This window comes from Pelmatolapia mariae, linkage group LG23 (assembly GCF_036321145.2).
Source record: "Pelmatolapia mariae isolate MD_Pm_ZW linkage group LG23, Pm_UMD_F_2, whole genome shotgun sequence".
Taxonomy (NCBI): domain Eukaryota; kingdom Metazoa; phylum Chordata; class Actinopteri; order Cichliformes; family Cichlidae; genus Pelmatolapia; species Pelmatolapia mariae.
This window is the reverse complement of record NC_086246.1, coordinates 49,055,731-49,082,735: the sequence shown is the minus strand read 5'-3', so window position 1 is coordinate 49,082,735 and position 27,005 is coordinate 49,055,731. Positions and strand designations below refer to the sequence as shown.

Genomic DNA, 27,005 nt, shown 5'->3' with positions numbered 1-27,005 from the left:
CATTTTCAGACCATTCTCTGTAAATCACAGAGATGGTTGTGTGGGAAAATCCCAGCATATCAGCTGTTTCTGAAATACTGCTCGACTGGCACCAACAACCATGCCACCTTCCAGTACTTAAATCACCGTTCTTCCCCATTTTGATGCTCAGTTTGAACTTCAGCGGGTCGTCGTCACCATGTCTTTATGGCTAAATGCACTGAGTTGCTGCCATGTTTTTGCTTTAGATGTTTGTATTAATGAGCAGTTGATTTAATATAGTGGCTGGTTAGTGTATGTTTTTAATAATATAGAAAGGTGACAAAACAAAGCAAAATTATAGTCCACCTTAATATTAAATAGTTATAATACTTTTGTATATTTTTTATGAAGTTTATTGTTTTATTGTAGACCCATAATAGTATTTTTTTCTTTTTTTTAAGTGAGAAATCTGCATACTTATACCATCACTGGAGATATTGGATTTTTTTCTTTTTTCTTTATTTGAGTTTTTTTTTCACAGACTGCAGAGTCCAGCAGCATCGCTTCTATTTACTCAGTTTTTCCTCCATCGGTGAAGAGGAGCTACAGAAATATATAAAAATAAAACTCCCCCCAAAATCATTTCAAACGTTTAAATCATGTTCAGATTCGTGAGGGGCCGGGAGCTGTGCCACTCAAAGGGACAGTGGGACACTGTAGGACACCGATCACCTGCTTTGTTTTATACTGTACATATATACAAACAGAGGGGAGAGAGATCAGTTGTCATAGTTGTTAGGCATTCCACTCAGTAGTGTTTATTTTTAGCTCATGGCTATGATCCCCTTTTGATCTGGACCTGTGCAATTGTGGCCGAGGGAGAGATTGTGTTCCCGTCTTACTCTAGTTCACCAAACTATACAGCACAGATAAAACCAGAAGGACCCCCTCAATGGGAAATTACAAATCAAGACCATCTCAGACATGTACAGGTAATGACTTTTTGTTTTCCACATGTATACACATGACTGATAATGAGGTTTGCATTTGAAGGAGGGACGCCCAAGAGGATAGGTTACAGTTTACAGACACTGAAGCTGCAAAAGATTATGTGTATACTTGGTAGATTGTTGAATATATGCCTAGATAATTAGAAATGTAAGATAAAATATTACATTGTTATTAATGTTCCACCTTGATGATGGTGTTATAAAGATGAATGGAAGAAGAAAGTTGGCGAGTCATACTCTGTGATCATTGAGAAGCTGGAAGACGACTTCCAGCTGAAAGACAGCGAGCTGGTGGATCTTAAGCTCGCTTTCAGGTGACAAACTCTTTATATTTATGTGAGCGATCCAATCCGTACGAGTCACTATACGAACTACATTTAAGCTGACGTGCACTGTTCCTCTGTTGGAATTACGCCTACTTTGAATAATTCTCTGTCAGTGGTTTTATATCGTTCACAAGCAGGTGATGTTGATTTTTCTGTGGCTCAGCTCCGATGAAGCTTTTCAGAAGGTGAATGTGAGCTACCGAACAGAGAAGGGGCTGTCGCTGCTGCATCTCTGCTGCGTGTGTGGAGGTATGCATGACTACTAGAGCCTATTAATAACTCCTCAACAAAATGTGACAGTGGAGGGAAGGATTACTGTAGCCTGACGGACATTATTGTTTGTGGTGTAAGCAGCACAGAACTAAACAGAATTGAAATGAACGTACAGTGCTGTGAAAAAGTATTTGCCCCCTTCCTGATTTCTTATTTTTTTGCATACTTGTCACACAAGTTTCAGATTCAATTCAATTCAGTTTTATTTAAAGAGTCGCCTCAAGTCACTTTATACTGTAAGGTAAAGACCCTGCACTAAGAGAGAGAAAATTCCAACAATCAGAAGACCCACTATGAGCTAGCACGTGGCTACAGTGAGATGGGGAATCTCCTTTTTAACATGGAGAACCCTCCAACAGAACCAGGCTCAGGGAGGGGTCGATATCTGCCGTGAATGGTTGGGAGTGATCATCAAACAAAAATAAATATTAGACAAAGATTACCTGAGTACATAAAAAGCACAATCTTAAAATGAAGATTCCATTTATAAAGTGGAAAAAGAAGCCACCAAAACCTGCCTTGCTCTACATGAAGAAGTAACTGCCCCTAAGTCTAGTAACTGTTTTTTACAGAACTGCAATCAAGTGTTTGTTATAACTGCCATCGAGTCTTTCACAACAGTGTGGAGGAATTTTAGCCCACTCTTCTTTCCAGAATTGATTTAATTGAGTCACACTGGAGAGTTTAAGCATGAACAGCCTGTGTGAGGTTATGCCAAAGCATCTCAATCTGTCCAGCCTTTGACTACACCGCTTCTAAACCTTTCAGAGGTGGGTTTGCTGGTGTGTTTCAGATTATTAATCTACTGCATAACCCAGGTGCACTTGAGCTTCAGGGCTGGATATTCTCCTTTGGGATTTTATGGTAGAGCAGCATTCATGGTTCCATCAATTACATCAAGTCGTCCAGGTCCTGAAGCAGGAAAGCAACGCCAGACTATAACACTACCACCACCATGCTTGACTGTTGGTATGATGTTCTCTTTATGAAATGCTGTGTTAGTTTTACAGCACATGTAAGGAGACTCAAACCTTCCAAAAAGTCTTGCTTTTGTCTGGCCAGTCCACAAAATATTGGGATATGAGACGAGCTTCTGTGGTCATTTGGTCAGCAGTGGTTTTCTCCTTGGAACTTTCCCATCGATGGCATTTTTGCCCAGTCTCCTATTGTTGAATATTCTTCATTTGTGGATTATGGCTCTCGCTGTGGTTTGCTGGAATCCCAAAGCCTTTGTAGCCCTTTCTTTAGATCATAGCATACTGTGCTGCTTTTTCAGAGGTTTTTCAAACTATTTAAGTGATTTCCTGATTCAACGGGTCTGGCAGTAATCCAGTCTGGGTGTGGCAAGTGAAATTGTATTTGAATTTGTATTCACTTGAGTTAACTGTGTCTAATATTAAATTTAAGTTTAATGATCTGAAATATATATGCAGAGAACTAAGAAATGAAGATGGGGGCAAATACTTTATCACATCACTGTACATAAAGATTAAATATAAACGATAAATACAGAAATGCAACTAAAGGCTAGAACTGTGGTTTCTCTAGTTTTTCATTCCAGTCCACCCTGTTATTTCATTTGCAGTAAATATAATGTTTTGTTGAATTGAGACATTTCACTGGTGCATAATGTGACATATTTGTGTCCAGGGAACAAGGCCCATATGCGCACCCTGATACTCAAAGGCCTGCGTCCTTCAAGACTGACCAGGAATGGATTCACTGCTCTCCACCTGGCTGCTTACAAGGTGCAGAGAAGTAAAGGGCAGTAACGTAAATTTCAAGGTGGAACCTGTGTCCATGTCTTGCTTTTGTTATGCTATATGTTATCTGGTTGATAGCTTTCTAAATTTTTACCACATGGTGGAGTGCAAGTACACACAAAGGTACTATGGACATAGCTTCATGTTTTTATTTCTTAATTGTGATAATACTGCAGATTAAAAATGACATATGCTTATATTTAACCCTGCAGGATCTGTGGAAATGCAGTATTACTGTTTTATTTGCATGCTGCAGGATAATGCTGAGCTGGTGACTGCGCTTCTCCATGGTGGGTCAGATGTGCAGCAGTTGGGATACGGTGCTCTCACAGCCCTTCATGTTGCCACACTGGCTGGACATCATGAGGTGAGAGAAAATTATCAGCCGTTATGGACTGTGGTGATTTCGTACCTTGACCTGTGGCTATTTCCACCTCCAGGCTGCAGACATACTTCTACAGCATGGAGCCTATGTTAACGTTCAGGATGCTGTCTTTTTTACCCCACTGCACATTGCTTCCTACAATGGCCACGAGCAGGTAAACTCCTCATGTTAAACTTTATGTGGGGACAGCATCTTTGTAAACACCTGTATTTGTACTCTGGGCTTCTTCTGGTCCTCTCCTGTTTTGTAGGTGACAAAGCTGCTGCTGAAGTTTGGGGCAGATGTGAATGCAAGTGGTGAGGTGGGTGATCGCCCGCTGCATCTGGCTGCTGCCAAGGGCTTTCTTGGTATTGTCAAACTGCTGATGAGTGAGGGAAGCAAAACTAACGGTAGGACCCGAGACCTTGAGAGGGCTCTGATCAAAATTGACATGGGTTGATGGTCTGTAAGAGAAACTTGATGGTTGATATATTGATACAAAAGCATTTAAGCTTTTTCCCTTCTTCAGAAGCCACAGAGAAGCTACTTGAATTCTAAATTTGAATTTCCTCTAACATTTGTATTCTCCCCACCAGTAAATGCCCAAGACAATGAAGATCACGTCCCCCTCCACTTCTGTGCTCGTTTTGGTCACCATGAAGTTGTCCGCTTTCTTCTGCAGGGCAGCTTTGATGTACAGCCTCACTCTGTGAACATCTACGGGGATACGCCGTTACACTTGTAAATCATCTGCAGTGTTAGAGGTCTTCTCTGAGTTTTTGGTACATGACATGAATTGCAATGAATGCTATGTTTCATCAGGGCCTGCTACAACGGCAAATTCACAGCCGTGAAGGAGTTAATACAGTACTCTGGTACAGACAGTCTTTCAAAGGAGAATATATTCAGTGAAACAGCACTTCACAGGTATATTTAGCTTAATTTATAGTGTGCAAAAACACATTTCACAGTTAACGTATTGCTCTGAGGTGATGTTAAATTCATATCTCATGTCACAGTGCATGCACCTACGGGAAAGATCTAGAGATGGTCAAATTCTTGTTGAGCCAGAATGCCACGAGCATCAACTATCAGGGCAGAGATGGACACACAGGTGAGACCTCGTTTACTAATTGATTTATTAATTTCTTACAGTGCACTGAGTTTCATTATTATCTGTGTGTCCTGTGGTGTTGTTTAGCTCTGCACAGTGCCTGCTTCCATGGCCATATCCGCCTGGTACAATTCTTGTTGGACAGTGGTGCAGACATGAACCTTGTTGCCTGCGACCCCAGCAGGTCCAGTGGAGAGAAAGACGAACAGACATGCCTCATGTGGGCTTATGAAAAAGGTCTGCTTAGACTATTATGAGCTCGGCAAGCTTGGAAAGCTGAAATAAATGTTACTGCTCACTTACTATTTTTTCCAGGTCACGATGCCATAGTCACCTTATTAAAACACTACAAACGTCCAGATGACTCTCCTTGCAATGAGTACTCTCAGCCAGGAGGGGGTTAGTCACCACTTGAAATATATTATCTGGATTAAAATCCCCACATAATCTCCTGTTAATGTGTCTGAATATGCATCTCTTCCAGATGGCTCCTACGTCTCTGTTCCGTCTCCTCTAGGAAAGATCAAAAGCATGACTAAAGGTACTGAGGTGGAGTGAAGCACAGCTGATTTCCAACATCGCTGACAGCTCACGAGGCAGTGCACGCCATGTCTGCTGCCAAACGAAGGGGTTTAGCTGCTGATAATAACACTTGGTGTCTTTTGCTGTGAAATTGGGGGTGGTGTAAACTACAGATGCGTCTCCAGCATAATAAATTGATATGAATTTGATAAAACACAGCTTGAAACTGTGTAAATATCAATGTTTGAATTTGGAAAGCTACATTTCAGGGAATGATATAAAGGTGTCAAATGTTTTACTCAAGCCAAAATTAATTGATTTAAATATATTTTAATTGCTATACATACTATATGTGCCATCTATCCTGTGACCATTATAAGAATGTTATTCGATTTAAACCTTTGCCATGCTTTTAAAATAACACACCAAAATAAAAAAACCTGTTAAGTGTGTTTATTGCAGGTTCAACAGGAAAATGTGCAGGCATTTAACATAAGCAACATTGTGACTGTACATGCCTTGTAGGGTTATTGATTATTTGAATTTTCTTTTCAGAGAAAGCAGAAGTTCTTGTGCTCAGGGCCAGTCTTCCATCTCACTTCCACCTACAGCTGTCTGAGCTGGAGTTTAATGAAATTATTGGATCGGGTGAGTCTATTTCCTGTTGTTTCCCCCCCCTCCATCTAATGTGCTTACACATCTGATATTATTATGTGTGTCCCACACAGGCTCCTTCGGAAGAGTCTACAAAGGCAAATGTAGAAATAAAATTGTCGCCATAAAGCGGTATTTATTCACACAGCTGACGATATGCTTTTGCATTCATCTCTTAGAAGGTGCAAAGAACTAATTGACCCTTGAATCTTTAATGTCTTCTGTAGTTATCGAGCGAACACGTACTGTTCAAAGTCAGATGTAGATATGTTCTGCAGAGAGGTTTCCATCCTCTGTTGCCTCAATCATCCCTGTATCATCCAGTTTGTGGGAGCATGTCTGGACGACCCCAGTCAGTTTGCCATCGTTACCCAATATGTGTCTGGAGGCTCATTGTTCTCCCTGCTGCATGAGCAGAAGAGGTGAGGAAGTTTTTGTGAGTTATTTTGGGAATTATCATGTCTTAGCAATTTAACCATACACTACTACTTAACTCTAACCTGGATAGCATCTACCATAAGATAAGAATCCCAATATGGGCCTTTACTTTTTGTCTCTAGACTTCGAACATTCTGACTGAGTAAATAGATTTGTGCCAGAACAACATAAATATATAAAGTATGCACACACAAACCCAAACAATTCAGTTAGAGCTCTCCCCTTCTTACAGCACCATTACTGAGTCATCTTTGCCATTACATACAAACTCAGCATTATAGATGTTACATACGTTCTACTATCTATTTCCAGTAATCTACTTCCAAATTAAAAAAAGGAATCCTAAATAACTTAGTAGAACTCAGGTGCAGTGAAGTAAGTAATAATCAGGGTATACGTCCTTATAAACAGGTTGTAAGAAGAGGTCAGACTACTTTAGGTAGTTACTTTGAGGGGTGTGCACGGCGCAGTTGACTATTTCGGGTCCCGTTATCATCCTTGGAAGTGTCCCCTCACCAATCTCTTCCCCTCAGCCTGAATCATCATTGATCCAGATGTGTGGCCAGGTGATGTCTTTATAGACTGTCCTATTGATCTGTGTAAAGAGCTGTGTGTGATTGGCAGGGGTCATTGATCTAGTACTAAGTGGTTGCTGCTTTAATGATGTGTCAATGGACAGGCTTATCGACCTGCAGTCCAAGCTCATCATTGCCATTGATGTGGCCAAGGGCATGGAGTACCTGCACAACCTCACACAGCCTATTATCCACAGGGACCTCAACAGGTAGGTGCCACAGTGAAAACGTATATGCTGGAATGGAATTGGAGAATAACTGTTGTCACTGCAAATAATACATGTCTTCCTTCCAGTCACAATATTCTGCTATATGAGGATGGACACGCAGTGGTGGCTGATTTCGGAGGTGAGGTCATAGATACTCTATGATGTTTTCTTTATTCTTTTCTATTTGTCCAACTAAAATGTTACAAATGTTATTAGCAACAAATAAAATAACTTCCAGTAACGTGATAAATGTAAATGCTATAAGAACTTTTCCAATCATAAGCTGATTTAAAAGGTCAACCTTCCGGACCTGGTTTTCAGTCGCAAAAAACACGAGGAGAGCTGGACGGGGTTGTAAAATTAGCATTGACCCATCAGCAGGACCGGTAGCTACTCCTTTGTGCAAGAAGGAACTGCCAGAGCTCCGCAAACATGACCTCCACTAGGCTGCTCTTGCATATTTCTGAAGCGAATAGGCGCCATTGGTGGACCTGCCAGTTGGGTTATTTTCTGGAAAATACCAATGGAGCTACACGGTGATGGGGTTCAGCACAGATCCTACTAAAGGAAGTTGTTTCATGCTAATGGAGTCGATGTCCAACAGTTAGATTAGAAACATGCGTATGAGGAACCTGGTTGAGGCTGTTTTGTAGGGCTCTGGTAATCTTTACACAGAGCAGATACTGGTCCTCCTGCTGGGTTAATGGGCTCCTGGTGTTGCTTCCATACTCTTGAAACCGTGTTGGAAGACTCAGCAAACCTTCTTTAAAAAATGTATTAGATAAAAGTTGTCTTGCGAGACTGCATTAGGGATTTTTAAAAAACTCATCTAAAAAGCTAGCAGACGCTTGATGGCTAATTTCTCGCTTTAATTTTGCAGCTGTGGTTAAAATTAGTAAGTTTAGCCTTGAAAAAAAAATGAAGGGCTAGCACTCATTTAACTCAAAATCAAAATTAAAAAAAAAAAAAAAGTCCTACAAACAATAAAAGATTTGGTTCCAGGCTGTTCAAGTGCTGACACTTTCTGCTGTTCTTCCAAACAGATCAGATAGCCATCCACTGAACCGAGGTTTGATGGCCCAGAGCTCCAGTCAAGCATATACATTTTTAACCAGTTCATCAGAAAAGTTTAATAACAATAAAATCTGCTCTTGATCTGTTCAGCACACTTAGCCTGACTTGGTCTGTCATGACGAGTAGCTCAATACTTATGTAATTCTAGGTTTACTTACCCAGGAACACTTGTGCACTTGTGCTGCTGTTACTTTTCATTTTTCAGCCTGTAAATTGCTTGATGTTATAAATATCGTTGCCTCTCTCTGCAGAATCCAGATTTCTACAGTCTGTTGAAGAGGACAACATGACCAAGCAGCCAGGGGTCAGTGCTGTTTGCTCTTTCACATTTACTTGATGACAGGTGCAAATTCTCATGGAATGAGTTTTCTCCCCTCTTTAGCCAAATAACTCTGACACCATCTGCAGCATCCGTGAAAGACTGAGTGACTTTCAAAATTTAAGGATAAAAAGTATAAGCTGTTGTTTTGTTGGACTTCAAGTGAGTGCTTTCTCTGGCACCTGCCATCAATTATCTGCCAGCTAAAAAAGAAAAGTGCCTTCATGCAGAATTTGTATGAATGTGCTGACTCAATACTACACAGTGCTTGGCCTGCAGTTTGGTGCTAAGTGTGTTTCATCTCCAGGGAGCTGCCTGTTATGATGATCTACTTGCCCTTGCTGGGACGCAGCGTTTATGTTTTTAATTGGGCTTCATTTTGTTTGCATACATGTGTGCTGCCATTAAAGTAGACCAAATTTTAAAAATACATGTCCGTCCTCACCTCTTGAGTTTCAACAACCTTTATCTCCACATGTGTTTTGGCAGAACCTGCGCTGGATGGCTCCTGAGGTGTTCACCCAGTGTACTCGCTACTCAGTGAAGGCAGACATGTTCAGCTACGCCCTCTGTCTGTGGGAGCTGCTGACAGGAGAAATTCCCTTTGCTCACCTGAAGCCTGGTCATTTTTCATCAAATGAGTTCAAACAGAAGTTAAATCAGTGACATCTTGTATTGCAAAATTAGTGCCCGAATCATACATTAGCCAAAAGACTGTCCACATGGTATTCTAGAGTTTTCAGACTTTTCAAGAAAAAATTCAGTAAATGCAAAGGCATGAGCTAGCTCATCACCTCAGTGCAGAAATGTCTGATAATTAGCAGTAAACAAAGCATGCATACATTCTACTTGCACCACAAGAAAAGTAAAATAGATCACAAAAGCAGTTCAGATAACACTTTTTACAGCTGAATTCAAAATATTTGTTTTGTCCTTAGCTGCTGCTGCAGCAGACATGGCCTATCATCACATCCGGCCTCCTATTGGTTACTCCATTCCCAAACCCATCTCTGCACTTCTGATGAGGGGCTGGAACTCCTGCCCAGAGGTAAACGGCCTGATTGTGCTGAAAAGTAATTACTCGGATAGCAACTTGTTCTTAAATTACAGCTCGTCAGGATATACTCAACTATTAAGAGCTTTATTGTATTAAAATATAAAATACTATGATGTCATCCATATTATATCAGCCATTACTATATAAACATAATAAGGCTCTGAGAGTCACAGGATGCTGAGTCAGCTGCTCCTTCAGTGCACAAGCAGCAGCAGTGAATGAGAGAAGCTGATCCCCAGATGACAGATTATTGCATCGCTGTTCACATTTAGGAGTACTCGGGACATTGATGATCCTCCCTCTGTGCTGTGGTGTTTATAACTAGCTGGGATTCTTCTTCTTTTCTTCACCTTAATGTTATCACACGGCTGATCATGCGGGCACATTTTCCTCTCAGTGGTACATCGACTTCCTGTTTGCTAACTAGTTATCTGTTTACTTTTGTGATCCGCTTGTCCCACTTCAACGCCATGAAAGCATTTTATTTAACAAGAGCAGGCTGCCACAGGATCTTACATGCAGGCTTCTCTCCTGGTGCCTCACCTGTGCAGTACACTGGTTCTCACGTGGTTTTCAAACTGGGACATGCTGTACTGTATAGATTTCCAGATGAAGGGCCGTGACATCTGTGTAATTTAAACTTGTTGAAAGTGCAAACTGTTGCTTTTGAAAGCGGCATAAAATCACCACATACATATGTACATTTTTTAAAATTTCCTAAAGTCACTAATAAATTGATTGCTGTAAAACCTTTTGAAAACATAATGTAGGGAAAAGGTTTTTAAAAACGTGCATTCCATTTTTATATATCTTTAAGTGTTTCCTAAATGTTATCCTACATTTTTTTTGGTCTTGGTTTCAGTCATTGACATGCAGACAGACGCTCCCTCTGGATGTGATGTATAATTGAACAGCTTTGCAGGGTGGCAGTGTTTGTTCTTTTACAGCGAGGCGACAGATCTGAGGGCTGCTTTTAAAAGCACAGGTCACCTTTGCCTCGTGTGTGGGTGGACTAAAATAAGCAGAATATACACGCCAGTTTTGGAGAGAATACACCTGTGCATCTTTTTGGGGATATGCCTGATGCATTTCTGAGTGTTTATAAAAATGCTAAAATAAATATAGTTTCTTTCTTTTTTCTTTTGAAATTTTAGGACAGGCCTGAATTCTCTGAAGTGGTTTCCAGCCTGGAGGAATGCCTGTGCAATGTTGAGGTACATAATCTGCCACATATAATTAAATGCCTTCTGCTGTGCATGACATGCATGTTGTAATAATTACATTTTCTCTATTATGTATCACAGCTGATGTCTCCAGCTTCCAGTAACAGTAGCGGCTCCCTCTCTCCCTCCTCCTCGTCTGACTGTCTGCTCGGGCGAGGAGGACCCGGCCGGAGCCACGTGGCCGCCCTGCGCTCTCGTTTTGAACTCGAGTATGCTCTCAACACTCGCGCCTATGCTTTCTGGACCCAGAGGTAAGACAACTCGAGCGTCTCCTTAAATAGGTGGGAATAATTTACTGCACAGTAACCACACTCGCACTCATTTGGTCCTCTACTGCTGGCCAAAGCCCACTGTGGTTAATATCTTAATTCTCTAACATTTCTTTCTAGCTACGATGGACGGGGTTTCTTTAGTTTGCTAGCTTTCTAAGTTTCTGATTGCTCCTTTGAGAGCACATCCCTGCCAAGGCCATAAAGAAAGTGGATCTCGAGCCAAACCAATATTTAGAAAAGGCCAGTTTTGAGATGAAAATATACAACAATGTATATGTGAGTATACACAATAAAAACTTGGCTTGCAAGTCTCAAACATGTCTGGGCTTATTCGACAAGAACATGTGATATAAAAGCAAATCCTGTAAACACTTTCAACAATTGTCATGCTGATAACAAGCAGGCAAATTGAGCAACTCCATTCAGTGGGGAGTAGAGTTGCTCGGATACCAAACAGGAAACAAATGAAAGCAAATGTAATAAAACAGTCCTGTCATTCTGACTGTGAAGGAAGGCCTCTGTTAGACACTTGTCTTTGAGCTTGTGCACTGTTTGTGTGTGTGCATGAGAAGAGTGAGAGCCTGGTAACAGTCAATATGACCCCAATAACAAGAAGTGTGCTTGATATGGTGGAGTACTGAAATTAGACAAGGCCCTCTTTGTAAATATTGTCCTACAAAAAAAAACCTCCGCTGCAACGTTCAGCCACATTTAGTTTCATGTTTCACAGATCGTAAATATATTGTACAAAACTTCAGAAATCGGAGCAATGAAGTCAAATTCCCTAACCTAAATAACCTTTTCCTATTATTATGTCTCCTTATTATGATCTGGGGTTGCACATTTATACCTGTCATAAATTTTGTATACAGCACACCTGCAGAGAAAGCAAAAGTAGGCAGCTATTGAGTCTGACATTACATATTGAGTTTCTTTGCTTGGAGCTGCCTTCATCTCATCTGTCTCTCTCCCTGTAAATGCAGCAGTACATATTCCAAAGTATTGTTTTCCAGTAGATTAATGAACAAATGCTGAGGATGTTCTTTTTAATTTTCAGTGAGCGGCGCAGAGCATCTGGAGGGCTTTCACTGGAGGAACTAAGAAGGAGCATGCAGTTCTCTCCCATCGATCGAAATGGTTTGTGTGCATAACACAGAGTCAGTGACACTGCATGATTACACAAATTACTTTTTAAGTAGATCTCTTGCATTTCAAAACTTTTGTATTATTGAAACTGAACTTGAATGTGGCCCAATTGTTAACCCGTTTTTAAAGCGGCTGGTTTGGTATACAGTCACTGGCCACTGCATTAGGTACACCTGCTGATGCAATGCAAACCTCTAATCAACCAAGCAAATACATTTAGGCATGTAGACATTTTAAAGCGGACCTGCTAAAATTCAAACCGACCATTAGAATGATGAAGAAAGGTATCTGAAGTGATTTTGAATGTGGCATGGTTTGTTGGTGCCAGACTGCCTAATTATTTTCAAAGCTGCCGATTTACTGGGATTTTCTCACACAACCATCTCAAGGGTTTATAGAGAATGACCTGAAAAAAAGAAAATACCCAGTGAGTGGCAGTTTTATGGGTAAAATGCTGTGTTGGTGCCAGGGGTCAGAGGAGAATGGCGTGACTGATAGGAAGGCAAGACGAACACAGATAACCACTTATTGCAGCAAAGAGCCTATAACAATAGAGAGAGTCACATTATTGGTATACAAGTATTAAACTGTTTCCTTGATTCAGCTTGTTGAATCTATGGTCTGAAGAATTAAGACAGTTTTGATGGCAAAAAAGAAGAATTCTAGCAAGGTGTATCTAATGAATTGGCCCATCAGCCCTTGATCTGTTATTTGTCCTTCTTAACCACCACATAAAAAAACTTGTTGTTCTCATCCTCAGGGTATGTGTCTGATCCCATGAGCACCATGAGATTCTGTTCTTCCCTCAGCAGCAGCGGCAGCTTTGAGGAAAGTAACTGAACCCTCCCCGAGCTCCAAACTCTGTCATTATCATCTTATTAATACAGATAGTTGTGTATTTTGTGACATTTTTTATGTAATAAATAAATCTTTAGAGACTGCATATGATGATAATTGAGGTTACCTGTTATTTGGTTATAACATACAGTCTATGCATGATCTGTTTGTGAACTGAAACTTAGTGACACTGTTTTTTAAAAACACACATGTAAAACAAAGTTTTCTCTTTATTCTTGTTCTTGATGATAAATCTAAATGCAAAGACATTTCTTTTGTCAAAAAAAAAATACAGAAAACTTTGTATTTTATTTTTGTCTGATTGTTTTTATTTTTAGCTGGAAAATCACAGAAACTTTCGGTTACTGACAGATATCAAATGAAACGATTAAGCCTCACAAATCCAAGCTAGCCATAAAAAAAGACAAAAGGGAAATGCAAATACATGTTATACATATCAGTGGAAGTAGAGGTAGAGTTAGCAGCATTACAAACAACAACTGTGCTTACATTTGACATTTCCTAGTCACCACCAAACTAATTATCATCAGCCTAATGATGAAGATTGAGCTTTGCGTTCTTGTTGTTCTACTGTATATTCTCCTAGCTACTGCGATCCAGTAATTATGTAAGTGTGCTGACTGACTGATGATGCCATTAACAGTGTTCGATTACAGATCTCTGCTAAAGCTGCACCACTTGTATCCAGTCAATGGAAATGTAAAGAGTACCTGGGGCAAGCTAAAGACGTGGGAGTCCAACATCTATGAATTATTCAACCATGTGTGAGTGTGAGTGCGCGAGTATCTGTTTTCAGGTAATAGCTGATAGCATCTGTACATGATACCTCATATCAACCAAGAGCTTTTTGTTACCAACAAAAGGAAGAGATGATCTATTGTAAACATTTCATGCAGCAGTCAAAACTCATTATGTGGATTCTTGATGGTGAAAGATGATGACGGTTTATGAGGCTGCTGTAATTTAAAAGCACGAGACAGCGGAGGACTTTTGTGAAAAACTGACGAGCATGTCACATTTTGTTTGAAGCCACATGATTGTCTGTGCATCTAGAATCTGCAAACTTTTCATTTGTATAACTTGACATTATAGGTGTCTTTGTAAAATTAAAAAAGAAGTAAAGCTTCACTTTACCTCATTGTCACTATGACCGGAGCCGCTCTAATGCCCGCTCTCAGCACTTGCAGCAGTCAGTAAAGGATATGAACTGTGAGCAAACAACGTGTCATCTACTGAAAAGACGCTCAGCCGGTCTTTACTGAGCGTGTGTTTGATGTCTTCGATCAGCTGCAGGTCTTTTCTGTCTCTGCTGACGCTCCTGTCTGACGCTTTGCCTTCGATTTCCTCGTTGCGCGAGTCCTCCGGGCTTCCATCGTCAGACTTCGATGTTGTAAAATCAGTTGTTTCTGTAACTTCTCGACTTTGCTCGTCTGCTTTTCCCCATGTTTCATTGACATCTTCGGTTCCAAGTGGGCTTGTGGACTGATTACCTTCTTCAGTTTGCGGCTCTTTTACATTGAAGTTGTTATCGCTAGTTTTCTCATCAGGTTGGCTCTTAGAAACACTCGCAGGTTTTTCAGTGGCTGAATGATGACTACCTGGAGTGCTTTCCACTTCAGTTTTGGAAAAAGCGTTTTCCTCATGAATTCCTTTCTCTGCACTTTCTTGACCGTTACACTCTTGAAGAGATCCCATGCTTCCTTTGTGCTCTTCTGACCTCATCTTCTGCAAGGCTGCAGACTCCTCCTCACTTTGTTCAGTTTTAGGTTTTAGTATCAAGTCTTTCACTTCAGCCTTCTCCTCCACTTGCAGTTCATCTTCAACGTCCCTGTAGGCTTTCACCTCATCTTGAGGCACCCTCACCATCTTGAGTGGACTGTCTGATCTTGGCAGCTCAGTAGATTTGGTCTCTTCTTTATTTGAGCTGGACACTGGAGTGTCAGATATCTCCTCCTTCATATCCTCCAGTGGTTCAACAAATGTCTCGAAAAACTTTGATGACTGGTGCTTGTTGACCCAGTTACTGACTAGATCTGTGCTGTCTTCTGTTGCCAAGGCCTCTGGACTTTCTCTACCAGTTGCGACAGTCTCTTCTGTATAATCAGCCTCATTGTTTTGAGGTTTGAGCAGCACACTTGCTCCTTCCTCCGATGCCTTACTCGCATCTTCTGCGTCTACTCCATTTTCTCCGTCGGCAGCAGAGAGATCACCACCAACTGCATTTTCATCAGTCTGTGGGCATATGTCAGACGTTGTATCTTTGCTTTCTTCATCTAATTTGGAAGCCATAACATCTAAGTCAGCAGCAACCGGTGATTGTTCCTGATTCCCTGAAGAAACAGCTGCGACCTCATCCATGTTTTCCTCAGTGCTGCTCTCCTTCTTTATCAAATCTGGCTCTTTGTTTTCATTATCACAGTCAGATTTGTTGCCATTTTGATCTTGTTCTGCTTCCTCACTGTCTGTTTTGTCACCTAATTTAGGCTCCTCTTTCATTTCTGTACCTGCTGTCTCAGGCTGTGAGTTGCTTGGAGTTGATTCATCATTTTTTTCCACGCTGTCACCCTCGTCCTCAGCATCACGTTCTACCTCATCAGCCCCGGGAGCCTGATCAACCTCGTCAGCATCATGTTTTTTAGCACCTTCTTCAGACTCCACTGCGACTTCTTTAATGTCTGCGCTCTCGTCGTCAGCAGGCCCGTCTGCTTTGCTTTCTTCATCACCCTCTTCTTTGGCTTTCAAGTCATTTTTGTCTTTTAATTGAGACTCTCCGTCGTCTTCATGATTATTGCTCTCGGCTTCAGTAGAGATCTCCCCGTTTTCAGCATTAATTTCTTCTTTTTCACTCGTGTTACTGGTTTTTCCAGCATCTTGCTCAACACTCTCAGCCTCTGGCGTCTCATCAGCTGATTTAGTCCCATCTGCTGCTCCATTTGCACCAACATCTGCACTTTTCTCAGCTTCTTCTGTGGTCTCAGATATTTCTTCTCCTTCTTCTACAGGTGTTTCACTTATGTCCCTTTCCTTGTCATCCTCTTCATCATTTTTGCTCTCTTTATCTTCACTTTTCTCAGCTTTGTTTTCATTCTGATTTTCTGATTTTTCTGCATCATCATCCTTTTCTTGAACAGCTGGTTTACTCTCATTTTCATTGTCACCCTCACTTTTATCACCTACTTCAGATTCTTCCAGTTTGTTCTCAACACACTCACTGTTCTCATCATTTTCTGTCTTTTCTGGCTCTTCAACTTTCTCGTCATCGACGACTTTATCCTCCTCGCTCAAAATTTTCACAGCTTCTTCTTCGTCTTCCTTTGTTTTAAAGCCATTATCAGCACTTTCTGCTGTGTTTTCCTGCTTGTCTGTCCCTTCATCTTCCTTACTTTCCTCATTACCCTCTTCATCATTTTTAACCTTTTCATCATTGTCTCTTTTCTCAGTATTTTCATCTTCTTCTCCTTTATCAGAGGTTACATGAGTTTGTTTCTCCTCCTCTTCTTTTCCACCCTCCTCAGTTTTCTCTTTGTCTTCCTTTTCACCTGTTTCCTCAGATGCTCCAGTCCTCTCCTCTCGCAGCTCGCACTGTTCGTGACTCTCATCCTCTAATATTTGTTCTTCTTTAATGTCATCTTTACTGCTTTCTTCTATTGCATTTTCCTCACCTGTATCTGCTATTTTTTCAACTGTGGTTTCTCCACTCCCACTTGGCGAGCTGCTTGAGTTCTCTGCATTGACTTCAGTTTCTGACCCTGCAGCTCTGTCCTCGCTGTCTGCCTGCTCCCCCTTTTCTGCGTCACTTACAGGTGCCTCTTCATAGCTGAGGGCCTCTTGCTCCTTTGAGGACTCTGCTTTTATCTCTATTGTTTCTCTGGCTGTCACTGCCTCTGCCTCTGCATTATCAGGCGCTGCTGTCTCATCAGTCTTTTTATCCGGCTCTGATACTGATGACTCATCCTCCTCGCTGCTTTTTGCCCCTTGCCCGGTCTCGTCACGCTGAACGTCAGTCTCCTCAGCAGTTTTCTCCTTTCTTTCCTCTTCCTCTGCAGCCTCAGTATCAGTAGTTTCAGCTGGGGTTTCTTCAAGAGGCTCAGTTGTCTTGTCATTTTGTGTCACATTTTCTTCTTTCGAAGGATGCAAAGCTTCACCTGTTTCCTCTGATTTATCCTCCTCTTCTGCAGCCTTGTCATCTTCCTCAACCTTCTCATCTTCAGTACTGTCCCTGTTCTCCTGAGGCTCCTGCTCATCATCTCCACTCTGTTCTTTGGTTTCGGGTAAATCTTCCTGTGTCTGTGCCACCACCACGTCACCAGTATCACTTTCTTCACATTCTTCCTCTTCTGCAATGGTCTGCTGTTGTTCTGTAGGTGTGACAAGCTTGACTGGAGCTGCATCTGCAAAATACAAAATGGATTTTCAAAATACAAGAACAGTCTTTGTGCAGTTTATGAATTAAGTCTAATAAAAATCTGATACCTTTGTTGTCCTGTTGAGGGCCTTTATGTGTGGACTCCTCCTCCTCCTCAGTGCTGGTGTCACTCAGCTCAGGCTCGGAGCTGCACTGGGACTCCTTCAATATGGCTTCTGCCAGTTTTTCTTGCACAGATTTGGCTTGAAAAAAAAAAAGGAACAGGACAATAAACACCAGTGCAGATTTATTTATCTCCTTTTTTAAGCAAACATAGTCCCTGTTCATTGTTCAAGTGCATCATAGCAATGGCACTGGACAAAAAACCCACTCCTGCTTCAAAGAGGGGGATCAGTAAGTTTTGCATTGTGTCCAGAATTTTAACCTCCTAAGACCTGAACTCTTCCACGGCATGCATTTTTAATTTCTCTTTGCTTTTTGGGCTGATTGGGACCCGATGAATGTAGAAACAAAAAATTACCTGATTTTTATTTTTTACCTGATTTTTGTTTCTGACAAAAATGAGATCCACATATGAGGACATTCATTTTAAATTTTGACAGAACAGTAGCAGTATAATGTCCTCGTAAGTGGACATCAGGCCCTTGTAGAGCAAAATTTAGTATTTTGGTCCAGACAACCCAAAATGTGATGTCCACATATGTGGACACCAGGTCCTTGGAGGTTAAATGACTGAGGAATTTAATGTATTTGAGTGACAGATAAATATCTCTTTAATCCTTCCAGGTGAAAACACAAAAACAGTGCGAAGTCAATGATTCTCGTCCATTTCTGCTTGTTCTGCTGTAGACCATGTGGAAAAGTAACTTACTGTGCCCTGAAAACATTCATTAGAAACTGCATTTGAGGTAAAAAGAAGGAAGAGAAAAGGAAAAACAAAGCAAATCCGCTTTTCTTTGTCATGCAAAAGTAGATTTCTTACGATAAATGCAAATGAATGAATATGCAGCAGCTCTTCACAGACGCATATTTTGAGCTTTTTGATATGCTCTACAGTATGCAAATACTGGTATTTTTTCTTCACGGCTGCTTACTTCTTCTTCGCTGATTGCAGTTTCACCCCTGGTGTTGCTTGCCTTTGTTTACTTAACTATATATTTACACATTATTTTTAGAAACCCAAACCAAGACAAAAGTATATTAAAAAAATGTGGAAAAAAGTAAAAAAATAAAACTGATCTTTGACAATAAATGTGGATCAGATAGGAAACGAATCATTGCAATGGCACACACGTATTTTTCCACTATTAAAGTTTTTATTTTAATCATTACACGTTGACAATATTGTAGCAATATGACATTAAGCTATTCTGCTCTGTTTTGTATTACAGCATTGTATTTAAAACATGTGCTTCTGACTAACTCAGACTCTAATTAGGTGGTCTTGAGTGTTGTGTTTTGTATATTCATTGTTTTTTACTCACCTCTCTCCGGTTCCTCCTCCTGTTTGCCCTCCTCTACAGTCTTCTCAGCGTCTTTGTCATCACTCTGTCTAGTCTCACTTCCTGAGGGGACGCTGGTGTCAGATATTTCTATCTCCATGCTGTCCCCAGCACTGTCCATGTGCGAGTCTTTGGCCGCAGAAGACTCAGCTTCTGTGGCAACATCTTCTTCTGGATTTGGTTCATCTTTTTCCTCTGGCTGAGCGATGGTTTCTTCCTGACTGTCCTCTTTCTGTTGCTTTGCCTTATTGTCCTCGTTGATGTCTCTTGTGGCTTCAGCATCACTCTCCTCGTGCTCGCTACCCGAGGAGCTGGAGCCTGAATGAGATCTCATGTCTGCGAGAAAGTTACACATGAACACCAATAAGTACTCTACAAGTAGGAAAATGCACATTTAAACATTTCACAAGATGGTTTTGTTGTTCTGTAATTAAAATACTTTGTGTCTTTAAAAAAAAGATTTTAAATATTTAAACATTGTACAGGGATTTCTGCTTTATGTGTACAACTAAGGTGCTTCACCCACCATCCCTGTCATCATTTTCAGAGGCATCCCTCTCTTTAACCTGCCTATCTGTTTCACTGGTTGGAGATGGGGATTTCTCTTCTTTTGCCTCCTCTGCAGCTCCCTCATCATCTGCTTCAAAGTCTTCTTCATAATCTGAAGTAGAGAATTACAGATACAGACTTTGGTATGCGCAGCACACAAATCTTTAGTTTGTGCTCAGATGCACCAGTTTTTGTACCATCTCTGCCTTTTTCCTCATCAAGCGCTCTTTCTTCTTTGACTGGAGTCTCCATGTTCTGCGGCTCACTGGTTTCACCCTCCAAGTGGGAGCCAGCATCCTCCCCAGTCCTCTCCGTCTCCATCTCACCTTCATCTTTTGGGCTGTTGACTGATTCCTCTCTTCTTGTATCCTCCTTGATCCTCTTTGGTGGAGGAGTGGGCTTTTTGTCCAGTCCCATTGCTATGATGCATCTGAACAATGAGCAAGAAGTCTTTTTAAAAGTAATTTTGTTCCTGTTTAAATAAATAAATCAATAAACCACCCAGAGAACGAGTGGGGTACATTCAAACCACCACACTGAACACAGAGGATCAGCGGTGCTCACACAATAATCTGCCTATATTGTAGTTCATTTATATTCTATTTCACTATAAAATCATCAATTTGCAGGGATAATCTTGTTGAACAAACTGTGTATCACAAAGTTTCTTTCCACAGAGCTTATTTTGTGGATTTATCCAAAATCCCACTGGCTTTTTTTCCAGGATAACCAAGGCGGGGCTAACTTCTAAGTTGGCCTCCAAAAAGAGGTCATCCATGGGACTCTAGCCACTGTGGACTGCTTAAATATAGAGCTACAACTAGCAGACCATTACTTTAATGTGCAATAACATTTGAAAATGGGGAAAACTGTTTATATGGTTGAAAAATGCCAATTAATTTTGCTGCCAGCCCATTTAAGCTCAAACACTGGCCTGTTAGACTAAAGACACACTACATGCTTTGGTTTCCAGAAGACTGTAATGTTTGTTGTACTTACTTTTGAACAAAACCAGACTCTCTGCATTCTCTACACGCAGTTTATATGCTAAACTAAAGTGGCTGACAGAAGCTTTTTATTTATTCATGAGTAAAAATGTTAAACTTTTCCTTTCACATTTCTCCTTTTTGTTGTTCATTTTGTTTTATATTCAACCTTTTACAGTTAAGGCTCATCTTTAAAGCTTCTGTGGAGATCTCACTTGTAGCATGGAGAGGCCCCCTCCACGCCCGTGAAGCCAAAGTGCCCGTGTTTGCCGCCGAGTCGTGAGCCTTTCCTGTGTTTGAACTCGCAGCAGGAGCTCAGCCGCTCCACCTGCAGCCCATTCAGGAAGAAGGTCAAGCTGAACGGGAAGCCTCTGTGTCGACGTGAAATAAACTGGAAAGTTTCTGAAGCAGAAATGATGAGACACAAAAAGCCATTCTGAATGGTTTGGGGTATCTGTCAGTATATATTTACATATACAAATCCAAAAAACACAACCCGATTTCACACACTGACCCCCTTCATGAAGCTTTCCCTTGTACACACACAGGTTCTCTCCTCCACAGTGCTGCTGAAACACTTTGACGTCGTCCCTCATGTCGGTCAGGTCACTGGAAAGACGCACCGTTTTGCCAAAGTACACCATGTTGACACACACTCTGCTTTGGTGAACAGAGCTCCTCAGCAGTGGGGCGTCCTGGATGGAAAAAGTGACACGTTTTTGGTGTGTTATTTACTGAATAAAAATATTTGACATTTATATTTCAACTTCCTGATCCAAAATCTGATGTTAGCGATACACAGAGGTGGATGAGATTTGTTTCTATATCATAAATATAATCAAGGACGCATTAATACTATTCATTTGTCAACTTTGTCATGAAGTGTCTCAGAAAATGCGTGCCATCCACAGGAAATTCTATTTGTTGTTCCCGATTTATCCAAAGGAAGTGCAGTTTAATGTTTGTTGTGGATACTTTTGTTGCCAGGGAAATAACGAGGACAGATAAAGACCTAACTCACGTCAGCTCCACTGGAGGCGGTGGTCGGGCGCAGTCTGCGGCCTCTGACAGTACTGCTGGCAGTGCCCTTTAACCCTCTCTCTTTCCTCTTCATAGCTGGAGGCACCGGAGTGACAAAGTTGTTGATAACTGGGAGGCAATAGGGCGAGATGCCATGGGAGGCCTCCACTGCAGTCAAACGTCTCCGAGGCTCTTTTTCCATCTGGTAGGAAGGTTAATGAAATCTTTACTCTGGTTCTGCTGATACTGATGCTCTGTGATTGTGGCTTCTCTCAATGCAGTCAACTATAGGTGTGATTCTATCAATTATTTTTCATGCTAAGGCCTACATCTATATCTCTATACTTCTAATAGGTAGTTTCCAAAAATACAGTGTGAAAAAAAAGAAATTGCAACTTCATATCGCTTGAAAATCTAATTTGTCTACAGAGAAAACGCTATGACACCCTCATATACAGGTGAGTATCTTGAGTCTCACACTCACAGTGCAGTTGAATGGCAGGTGGTTGTCATGAGAGGATTGGAGCAGTCTGTAAGGGGAGCTGTGTCTGACCGAAGCCGTGGTGCTGTTACTGTGGATTGGTTTCAAGCGCACGGGCCTCTGCATCTTCCCTGGGGCCGTGTTGGGTCGAGATGAGCTCGGCTAAAAATCGTGTTACAGACATTCAGTATGCATTCTGCTAATTATGCGCACGATACAAGGATGCCCTGCACTGCTCCTGAACCATCACTATGGTGCACTTTTACAGTGGAATATATGCAAAGATGCCATACTGTGTTTCTTTTAACACAAAAACGACCTGCTCATTATATTGGTGTTTTGCGAAATGAAGCGTATTTGCTATTCAAATGTTTCTTTCCTCGGGCTTGTCATTCGTTGCTGAATGTAAAAAGCAGTTATTTTCTAATCTAATCTTAATCTTTTAATTATATTTAATTCTTGGTAGTATAATCACGTTTTTTAAATAGTTTTTTAATTTTTTTTATTGTTAGCGATCTTTAACGTCTCCCACTACTTTTAAAAACTGCAAACTTCTTAATAAATTCACAAGAAATCATGATGACAATAAACGTATTCAAAATGCATATTAGCTATCTTCTTATCATTACGTAACGAATCCCCATCAATGTATATCAGGCAAGGCTCAGCGTGCTTTAGTATGTGACTTTTGTTGAGTTAAGGGGGGGTCAAAGACAGGAGCGATCATAGCGATCAAAGACAGGATTACTGGCTCTATTTATTCTGGCATCAAGGTGTGTGACTTTTTATGTTTCAAAGATAACACACAGCTAATCCCAGCACTTCACTCAGAACACTCTCGTCTGTGCACAAAGCAAACAGCTGAAGCTGGAACTCTTCATACTAAAATGGCAGCGTCAATATAAACATGGCAACTATCAGGATGCACAGGTTACAACATACATTATAGCAATTTCTCACTTGGACATCATCTCCTTACCTGCAGGTCAGATTTTCCATGTTTGCTCAGCTAACATTACGAGTGTTACAAAGAATGTAAATTTTTTCTGCCCCCCAATTAAAAAACAAAACAAAACACTTGACTAACTAATTGACTAAATGCAAGTTCCTCAATGAAATAATCAGTTATACATTTTGGCAAATGCAAGATGTTTGCTTCTTAAGAGTTAGACTAGAATCTAAGGACATAATAAAAATATAATCCAAGCCTTAAAAGGAGGTGAGCTGAGATGAACAACAGGACATACTACACTGTATGCTCCTTTATTTCCTACAAAATACACCTAAATGCAGAAGCAGTGTGTGAAAAAGCACACGCCATGATTCAACAGAACGACCTTTGGCAGCAATAACTTGAAGTTTACTGTATGACTTTTTCAATCTCTCACATCGCTGGGGAGTAATTTCGGCCCGCTCTTCTGTACAGTGCTGCTTCAGTTCACTGAGTTTTGCAGGCCTTTGTTTAAATGCAGCTCTCTTCAGGTCCCTCTATAGTATTTCAGTCGGGTTGCAGTCTGGACTGTTGCACCACCTTGATTTTCTTGTTCAGTCATGCTCTCGTAGGTTTGCTGCTGTGCTTGGCCTCAGTGTCCCGTTTCATGGCACAATTTGATTCAAGCTTCTGTTGTTGGACAGACGGACTCACATTTCTAACTCTACAAAATTTGTACTGGTATAAAGGGATCAATGACTGGAGGTGCCTAGGTCCTGTGGCTGCAGAACAAGCCCAAACCCAACTCCAAAAATGTGCTTGACTGTTAACACGAGGTATCTGTGGTTATATTCTTTGTTTGGTGCTGAGCATTATGGCCAAACATCTTCACTTTGGTGTCATCTGTCCAAAGGATGTTGTTCCAGAACTATCTTGAATGTTTTCCACATGTGAATGATCTTTCTCACTGTAGAATGATGGACTTCAAATTATTTGAAACTCGACTTATACTCATTGCTGATGTCTTCCTTCCTTGGCATTGTGTTAACATGCACCTGAAGGCTTCACACCTGCAAACTGCCAAAACTTCTGCTTTTTTAGAGATGCTCACACTTGCCGATGATGAGTTAATTGCATTTGATAGGCAGCACCTGTCTGCTACTTAGCCTCCCATGGAAGGAGTAACGGTGTACTTGATACACTGATTCTGTTTTATGGCTTCATTTTTGTTAAATATATGAGGACAGTGTGCTGCTTTTCATCTGAGGTTGTTTTTCAAATGATTTTTTACAACCTGGTGACTTTTTATTATGTTTTATGTGCATAAAACCTTAATAGAATAGAAAGGGTGTGCTTTCTTTCTCACATGACTGTATGTATATTAAATTATCTATATGTCTGTATCTATATCTATCTAATGTCTGTTATAAAGTCAGCACTTGCATATACAAAAGAACACTGATTTATTATATATTTATTGCACTAAATTAATGTATTATTTATCAGAGCAGTTCTGTTCCCAGCTTTCAGTGTACACTACAGGAAATGCTGTTTCATCTGTTTCAACAAATAAATACATAAATAATCTCCAATCATCTCTCCCACTTACACTGACGAGCTTAAAATTGATTCTTCAACAAAAGGTTGCTGCTTTGAACTCATACATAATTTTCATAAAACCATCAGTGTAATTTTTATCATTGCATCATGTTTAAAGACACTAATCTACTTTGTATGATTAATTAAACAGTCACACTTTAAACAATAAACACTGAAACAGTAGATTTAATAAAAACATCCTTTTACCTACCGACTCAGAGGACTCAGAGTGCTCCCCCTCGGGCCCAGAGTGCTGTTTCCGGATGCCCCTGGCACCCTCGGGAGGATGTGGAGACAAGATGTGGACAATGCCTTCCTCATACCTTTTAGAGCGTTCCACCTGCCAAACAACACCATTCATTATTATATAGTATGTAGTGATATATAAGAAGTTTAGAGTTTTTCCAGTATAATTTAGGAATCCTACAAAATAGGGCAGCAAAGCAGTGTTTATATGTTAAAGACGTACCTTGATCTTATGCACTCTTTCCCTCCTCGCAAACTCCTCCAGTTTTCTTTTGATCTCGATTTGGTGGAGACGCTGTGTGGGTGGCAAAAAGGACAAATTATCAGGATTTATTGCGTAAGGAAAATTACACAAATTACATGACAGTGTTTTTTCTTTTTCCTTTGACTTTGTCTCATTTACACCGTGTTCTTCCCACCTCCATCTCTAGCACCTTGTGGAAAATAGCCTGTGCCAGACATTCTCGAACGTGTCTCTGGTGCGCTCTCTGGATCAGCTTGTGTCTGTACTCCTTGTCCGGGACAATGCGCCCACTCCTGGTGATCTAATAGCAACAATAATATCAACAAAATTCAATCCGTCGATCGATATTTTTAACTGAATTTCACAATTTTGCTTTAAAAACCTAAACGCACCAGTCCTGCTCTCTGCAGGTGTCTCCTGATTCGAGTGTTGCTAAAGTATCCAGCAAGATGTTTGTCTGTGAGGCTGTTGTAGGTCGAAAGAAGTCTGCAGAGACCAAAACACAAGTATTTAATCCCAGTCAGCACTAAACAGCCACAATTCAGGTGAGGGGGAACGTGTAAGCCGTGTGTTGATTAAAGCTATCGGAAAACCGGAACCCTGATCAAATGCTTTACTGGGGCACGGCACCGTGTTTGTTTGTTGGCAGTTGTTCTCTTGTCCTCATTAACGAGACATCAGCTCGTCCCCAGAGCGGCCTGTGTGAAAGCAGTATTTTTTTTCCAATACAGATTTGATTTCCACCGCCATTTGTGTACGACACAACAGGATCTTACAATTATAGAGTCAGGTGTCTGATTACCTACAGGAATTAGAGGGAATGGCACACTTAACCCGGGCTGCCTCCTCTTTGTGCACTGGGCTTGTTTGTTTCTGGTGCCCTGATCACAGGCACTGCATTTAAAACTGTCATTCTAGACATGAGTTTTTTATGAGCAGGTGAAGTGGAGGCACATGGCACAGAAATATAAGGTTGCAAAGCAGTTAAGAGGTATCCTACTTGTCATGACAGAACTTGATGAGCTCTTATTTGTCTTTACAAATAAGGAATAAGGAGTCAAGCACTTTAAAAAAAATAGTTTATGTTACAGTATGAAGGTATCCTGTAGACAAAAATCATACTGCGTGCATTCTCTTATATACCAGTATGGGGAAAAAATGCAGCAGCACAGAGAATCTTACCTGTGTGTGTGCACATCTCTTTTCCTTGTTAGACTGTTTTTAACACTTATTTAAACCTTTATTTCCTTAACTTAAAGTCTGTTATCCATCGCTGTGCATTACGTTAAAACCACTGGGAGTGTTTTCCTTTGAAATGTGGTGCATTAAAAGTAGCATTAGATGGAAAACCTCAAATCTGAATTCATGGTGAAACTTGCTTCAGCTTCGTTCTGGTTTTTGTAGCGTCACTTGTTCATAATAAAGCCCAGTGTGTAGCAAAGCTGCCTATGAAGTTTTCTTTGAATCATTTATGGGTTTGAGTGGACCCATTAGCACACACAATTAATAACATTTGCCTCATTGGTGACTATATTAACAGACACAGTGGGTGACTCAGAATACTCAGAACCACTTTTAAACTGTTTTTATAAGCAGGGCAGGCATAGTTTAAGAATTAAATGGGCTTTCTTGCTATTATGCAGCTAGATCTCTAATATTATCATGAAGTCAATTTCCAGCTTTTCAAGCAGTTGAAAAACATGAAAAGAAATGGGCTAAGGTTAACTAGCGTAAAGCCTCCGGGGGGGGGGGGGGGGGGGGGGAATCAAAACTCATGCAGCTTTAACCAAGCGGCTCCCTCTTTGAATAAAAAAAAAATGAAATTGCTCTTACCCTGAGTTGAAGTGACTCATGGCTTTCAGCCTGCCCTCTCTTTAAAATCCCCCCCAGCGTCTGAGATATGAAGGCAGGGGCACTCGGTGC

At 40.8% G+C, this 27,005-nt stretch overlaps 2 protein-coding genes across 2 annotated transcripts; one reads left to right on the top strand and one right to left on the bottom strand.

The window, feature by feature from the left end:
* The first annotated feature begins 913 nt into the window (after positions 1 to 913).
* On the top strand, positions 914 to 13,140 carry tnni3k (TNNI3 interacting kinase). Its single transcript, XM_063466248.1, has 25 exons — positions 914 to 953; positions 1,177 to 1,285; positions 1,461 to 1,546; positions 3,221 to 3,318; positions 3,590 to 3,700; positions 3,774 to 3,872; positions 3,969 to 4,107; positions 4,294 to 4,438; positions 4,520 to 4,624; positions 4,717 to 4,811; positions 4,899 to 5,048; positions 5,127 to 5,210; positions 5,296 to 5,352; positions 5,889 to 5,981; positions 6,062 to 6,119; positions 6,215 to 6,409; positions 7,105 to 7,209; positions 7,296 to 7,348; positions 8,535 to 8,587; positions 9,092 to 9,224; positions 9,541 to 9,650; positions 10,814 to 10,873; positions 10,964 to 11,133; positions 12,212 to 12,291; positions 13,061 to 13,140. The coding sequence occupies exons 1-25, from the start codon at positions 914 to 916 to the stop codon at positions 13,138 to 13,140; spliced, it is 2,508 nt and encodes an 835-aa protein (XP_063322318.1).
* Positions 13,141 to 14,204: 1,064 nt separating this feature from the next.
* On the bottom strand, positions 14,205 to 26,935 carry erich3 (glutamate-rich 3). The gene is given in 14 exon segments (XM_063467724.1): positions 14,205 to 17,549; positions 17,632 to 17,766; positions 19,009 to 19,362; positions 19,553 to 19,687; positions 19,773 to 20,005; positions 20,777 to 20,963; positions 21,076 to 21,256; positions 21,574 to 21,783; positions 22,066 to 22,224; positions 24,804 to 24,932; positions 25,062 to 25,133; positions 25,258 to 25,383; positions 25,475 to 25,568; positions 26,916 to 26,935. Coding segments are annotated over 14 exon segments (5,265 nt in total). The 3' UTR covers positions 14,205 to 14,319.
* Positions 26,936 to 27,005: the final 70 nt, after the last annotated feature.